Below are 6,000 nucleotides of genomic sequence, written 5' to 3' on the forward strand. Positions count from 1 at the left end.
TCGCTTATCTATCTGTACAAGCGTCTATATGTCAGTTTTACTGGCCCCGATTCTGATGTCACTTATGCCGGTTTATACACCTATGATTTGTTAGACCTAGTCAAAAACATGGTAAGCATATTGTGTGAAAAATTCCTCAACAAATGAACCTTTACATTACCATAGAAAATTCCTGTGAAATAATTCATTTTTTGAAAACTTGGAAAAGACATTCTCAATTTTTTCCAAGATGTTTTTTTAAAAAGTTTCATTTTGGTGATTAAAAACCCATTTTTCTCTTGCTTTTTTACTTTTTTTCTCCCCACTGAAAAAAGAGGGAAAGAGTGGATATTTTTACCCACCAAAACTAACATATTTTTTTTTGTTTAACATTTTTTCCTTTGAAAACCAAAAAATTTCAACCAAAAATGAATTTTGTTCGTGAACATTTTCATTTGGGTTCAAAAGGCATTTTCCAGCCCCAAAAATATTTTTTCAACTGAAAATGTTCAACTGGCTCTGTCCATTTTTCTTCAATGGCAAGTTGCTCCCAATTTACTCCTCTTGCTCCCAGCGAAGGCAAGAGAATTGGGCCCACTGACTGCAATGGACTCACTCCTGATTTACACCAGTGTAAGCAGGAGGAGAATCTGGCCCATTGTATTTTGACTGTGCAGATGTATCCTAAGTCCTCCCAGAGCCACAGCTGAGGCTCCCGAAGAAGAATTGCTGCATGCTTAGTGTTTTTCTTTTTTGCAAGCTTCTACTGCACTGTGGATTTTTAATTTCCTTTTTAATTCTTGTTCTTCTGCCTCTGTTTCTAACCTCTTTGCAGCTTCCTGCGCTTCCTACAACTTTTCTTTTCTCAGTCCTCAGGGCCTCAACTTTTCTTCTCAGAATTCCTCCACTCCTTTCTGGTCAGGTATATAGCTCCTTCTGTTCTTGAGAAGAAAGCACCATCTACTGGCCATCCCTAGGGCAGCAGGCCTCTGCCTGCTTTTTGACAGGACACAAACGGTATCAGCTTGAAAGCCATCCGCAGTGAGACCCTCCACCTATCCCCTGCCATCCCTCCCCATCTATATAAAAAGTTCAGCTAAGGTGTTGCCCCTCCTTGGGGGTGTCAGCTGGGGGCAGAATCTGGTAACCAGAAAAATGCAAGAAACCAAATAAGAAAACACAGTGCATTAAATATTGAGAAAAGAGGTGGGGGGAGAAAAAAGAAATCTAAATCTAGTGGATTGGGATCTCATGATATACTTCAAGCTTGACCCGTTTTTCCTGTGTCTCTCGTAGATTGGAACATTGGCATCACACCATTTTAAAGACTGTTTTTTCCTTGCTACAATAATAGAACTTTCATTTCCAGTAGTTTTTGAGCTCTAATGTCTGAGTGTGCTCAGTAGCGTCATAATTAGGGCAGCTGGGAGGAGCCCATGATTTCAAAAGGTGATGGAATCCCCTATAAAATGTTGGAGCAATATTCAACTCCAACGTGCATCAGACAAGCATCTTCCTTCTCCTGTGGGACCAGCAACACCTTAAATGATCAGAAATGAAAAGGTGTTTAGAACCCAATCGCTTCTCGCTGTTTATGCCTTTTAACTTTTAGCATTTTCAGCAGCTTGGACAGTGAAAATCACGTCTTATTCCTGCCATGCTTGGTTACATAATTTTAAAAGACAGATTCCTTCCCCTGAGAGCTTTTCTGTGAAATCTGAATCCTGCAAGTGAATGAGATTGAGACAGAAAATCAGCTCTGAGCACGCTTCTGGTGAAAGAGTTCAAAGCTTTCATCATTCACACTGTTCTCCCCAGCCTGGCACCCTTACTAGGCCATATGAGCCCTGCAGTACATGTATTTTCTGTGTGTTAATTGTCTGTTGCCATCTGCATCTCCTTACATCCTGAGTGCTGAAAACCTGGGCAAAGCTTCCTCCTCCAAACCCAGTTCAACCTCGGTTTGCAAAACATTTAAAATTGTAAACAGTTTTTTAACTGAAAAGTCCTTAAGACTAAAGGACAGTTTCATAGAAACAAACAGCAGTAAAAAAAAAAAAAAATTTTTTTGTAAACTTAAAAAAAACCTTTTTACCCCCTTGTTTGCCTGTGACTCTGAGAGCATGATTACTGCTATAACCATGTCCCTTCCCATCATTTAAACCCCCTGACTCCCTCTGCCTGTATAACCTGCAGGACAATATTGCAGAGAATGCAGGTGGTACATTTCCCATATCGCCTTTGCAACCTCTGTGCTAAAGGCGATAACCCCCTTCTTTCCTGGCCTGAAGCAACTGAGATCTGCACCATTTGCTACAATCTGGTTCTGTTCAATTCCTAATCCCGGGGAAGATATTAATAATGGAATGCCACTTGCATGCTGTAAACTGATGACCAGTTTCTGGTCCTTCTGAACTAAATACATTAGTACAGTTTCTAAAAAAGGATTAGAGATGTCTGTTAATAAGCATAGCATCTGCAGTTCTGCTGACGTTGTGCTCTGAAGTGTGAGGTCTACAAACTGATTACGAGCTAGGATCAGTAAGAAATTCCCCATTGCTAGGATATTGTTGAAAAACTGTGTCCCCAATTAGGGGCCTTTTCACCAAAGCACCTATTTTGGCCAATGGCCACTGTCAGAGAGGACACTACCCTAGGTGGTCAGTCCTTGTATTGCAATTTACAGGTTCCTTATCTCCGTGCCATTGAGAGAATCTGCCATTGTGGCTAATCCCAACAGCAAATAAAGAGGTAGTTTAAATATAAATTGCTTTGTGGAATCTCCCTTCGATGAGGTGGCTCATTAGATGTCAGAGCAGTAAAGCAACAACTGGAAGTGATGGGGATAACTTTGGAATAGATTTTTCTTGTTCCCTTTATTTTTATAAAACCTTTGCTTTTATCCCACTTCCCATAGAGATACCCCTTGACCCAATCACCTGTGGCAACACCCAACAATGAGAGAGAGACACACACACACACACACACACACACACAAAATAGACAGTCCCTTTCCTGGGTGTCCTTCAAAGTTTTATATCCAGTGACTAGAGGGATGATGCAACTGATTGAGACCCATTATGAGACCAATGAGATGTTGATAATGGAAAACCCAGCCTTGGAAATCTGATATAACCATGCGATTCAAATTCACGCATGACTGAAGGATTAAAATAGAGCCACCTCAATATCTAATTGTCTTAGTCCACAGAGCTGTTTTCTGCCCTGAACTTGCAATGGAAATGAGGACTCTGGTAAAAACCCAGGTTGAACACAGTCTAGCTTTTCCCAGGATTCAGATGATCTCACACGACAGCGCAGGCCTCTAATTCCCTTTCCTTGTCCATCCGCAGTGGTCACGCCTCCGGCCATAGGGACGGCGGTGGCACGCTACAACTTCGCCGCACGGGACATGCGAGAGCTGTCTTTGCGAGAGGGCGACGTGGTGAAAATCTACAGCAGGATAGGCGGGGACCAGGGATGGTGGAAGGGAGAAACAAATGGAAGGGTAAGTGATGGAGAGATGAGGGTTCTTTTATATTTAAATAACACCACTTTGCCTTTTTAGAACAGTAGGTGTGTTCAGATGTGGACTCGCTAAGAGAGCGGGTCAGAATTTTCCAAATTTCAATCTAATTTTATTTAAAAAAAAGAAAAGGGAGGAGGGCGAGGGAAGCATTGCCTTTTCCGTTTTTCAGCCAGCTCTACTAATTAATCCGCAGGAGGTGGAAGAGTAAGAATTAGCCCCATTTTACAGATGGGGAAAACCGAGACAGGGAAAGTGACTTGACAAAGGTGTTGAAATGAATAGGTGACAGCAGTGAGATTAGAACCCAGGACTTCCCGACTCCCAATTTTGTGCTTGTTCCTCCAGACCACACTGCCTTATGGTGAACTCTAGTTTCAACTTAGGCCTTGTGTGCGCTGTCGGCAGCATGTCTTGTATGTACAGGTACGTGCTGCCGTGAAAAGCAGGCTGCGTCCACACTGTGGTGTGTAGCTACGTGTGACAGCAAAAGGCTCTGCCCGGGGGGAGTCATCACTGCTGGATCACTGCCTTTCCCCGCTGCCTACCCCTGCCAGAGCCTTTCCCCGCTGCTGGAGCCTTTCCAAGTGGTGAGGAAAGGCTCCGGCCTTGGGGAGGGAGTGGGACAGCACCCTTGTAAAAACAGCCGTGTAGACCATGGGAGGCGTGGCTTGGGCATGTAGAGAGCTGGGTAGGGTATGTACCCTAAGGTTCTGGCGTGTCTCGCCTCACCATCTACTCCGTTATTTATACCTGTGCTAGGATATGTACTCTACATGCCTTTAGTAAGAGAGAATTGTGTGCACCAGCTAAAGGTTGGACACATGGAAAAGACTTCAAGAAACCAGGGTTGCAGCTCTGCAGTTGGATTCCTGCCTGGGAAAGCAATGGACTTCTCCGGCTTGCTTCCCTTTACCATGCAATGTACTAGGATCCCATTCCTCCTCCTGCTGGAGGTAGTCCTTGGCCAATGCTGTAAAATTATTCCGTTCAAAAGCACAGCAGCTGGCAGTGACCTTTAAATGTAGAGCAGCACAGAGACCGGGAACGGCACCAGGGCCAGTCTCACAGGCACAGCCGGCATCTGGATCTGATCCACCTTATGGCTTTATGCTGGGAACGGACACAGGAATGGCTCTGAAAGTCCATGGCTCAGAATCATAGACATTAGCAATTGTACTGGCTACAAGCGATGGTGCCTCAGGGAGACTACTCCACAGTCTAAAGATGCTGATCATAATAAGGCAGTGTCTTTCTACAGTGCCTCCCATCAGACTTTGTAGACACTATTGAGTTAATCCACAGAGCAGCCCTCTGTGGGGGAGGTTTGTTATTCCTTTTTTAGTAATGGGGAAGACTGAGGCACAGTGGATAAATGACTTGCCCCAGGTTGTGCAGACAGAATCAGTAGCATTGTCAGGACTAGAACCTAGTCTGACTCTGTCCCATGTTCTCATTATTGGACCATGCTGGAGAACCAAGTGCTCTTCCACCCAGACTAAAGTCTCAGTCCCCCATAGCTGGGAGCAAGATATTGTATATGTGTCAGCTCTATGGATACAGGACCAGACTTCTGGGGCAACATAAATGGTGGGATGATGGAGCTCGTTCTACGAGGAAAATGTCTCTCTGCTCAGTTTGGGTGGGTCTCTTTGCATATCCATGCCCAAGGGGTCCTGCTCATCTTTCCTTTTCTGCTGCAGATTGGTTGGTTTCCTTCAACCTACGTGGAGGAGGAGGGAGTGTAACGAGGACCGGATCTCTGGCAGGCATCACCAAGCGCCCAGTAAAAGCCACCGCAGAGTGTGCACAGTGGTCCCAACGCCCAAGGCTCTGAGTGAAACACAATCAGAAATCCTCCAGTATTAACAACAAGTCTATTGTGAATTGTTTTACAATCAATCCTCTGTAAAGTGTGTGCGCGCGTCAGGGGGTGCCACTGGCTCTCAGTCCTGGGTTGTGTTACTTGTGTGTAAGAGAGAGTGTCTATGAGGTAATACTTGTCTGTAACAGCAGCAGGAGGGTCCTGGTAAGATCATGCTCAACAGCCTTGCCTGAGCAGGACAACTCAGCCCAGCTCTGCTCAGACACTTCACCCAAACCCATTTCACGGAGGGTGTTTCAAAAGCCACCCTGGGGCTCATGGGAGGCTGGGGCCAATGTCTCACTCTGACTGAAGGTGGAGGGAGCGTTTCAGATTTCTACTGAGAAGGAGCAAGCCAGCCCCACAGTAACAGAAGAGGCGACCTCACCCCACCCTGCTCTCTCCCCCTGCTGCTTGAATGGACCCCTCTGGATAATGATTTTTCTTGTCAAGTCGGCGTGTTCAACGGCAGAGCCCAACTCTGCTGCCCTCCTGAGGTGATTTGGGGAGCAGAGCGGAGGCATGGTGAGGAGGCCTCTCTCCATGAGCTCTGTAAGATACCCGTTGTAAACTAGGAATGAGTTTTTGAAAGAGAGAGAGAGAGAGAGAGAGAGAGAGAGAGAGACACGGG

The 6,000-nt window shown here is 45.3% G+C and overlaps 1 protein-coding gene across 3 annotated transcripts in view; it reads left to right on the plus strand.

Annotated features, from left to right (window-relative positions):
* VAV2 (vav guanine nucleotide exchange factor 2) overlaps positions 1-5,253 on the plus strand; it is a 304,801-nt gene extending 299,548 nt beyond the window's left edge. For 2 of the 3 annotated variants that reach the window (XM_065418653.1, XM_065418652.1), the window contains 3 exons: positions 815-901; positions 3,333-3,487; positions 5,209-5,253. In XM_065418653.1, coding sequence (XP_065274725.1) covers positions 815-901; positions 3,333-3,487; positions 5,209-5,253 — 287 coding nt within the window. The remainder of the gene's footprint in view (positions 1-814; positions 902-3,332; positions 3,488-5,208) is intronic. The other variant, XM_065418654.1, reaches the window with a different exon arrangement.
* The last annotated feature ends 747 nt before the right edge of the window (positions 5,254-6,000 follow it).

The sequence above is a fragment of the Emys orbicularis genome, chromosome 18 (genome assembly GCF_028017835.1).
Source record: "Emys orbicularis isolate rEmyOrb1 chromosome 18, rEmyOrb1.hap1, whole genome shotgun sequence".
Lineage (NCBI taxonomy): Eukaryota > Metazoa > Chordata > Testudines > Emydidae > Emys > Emys orbicularis.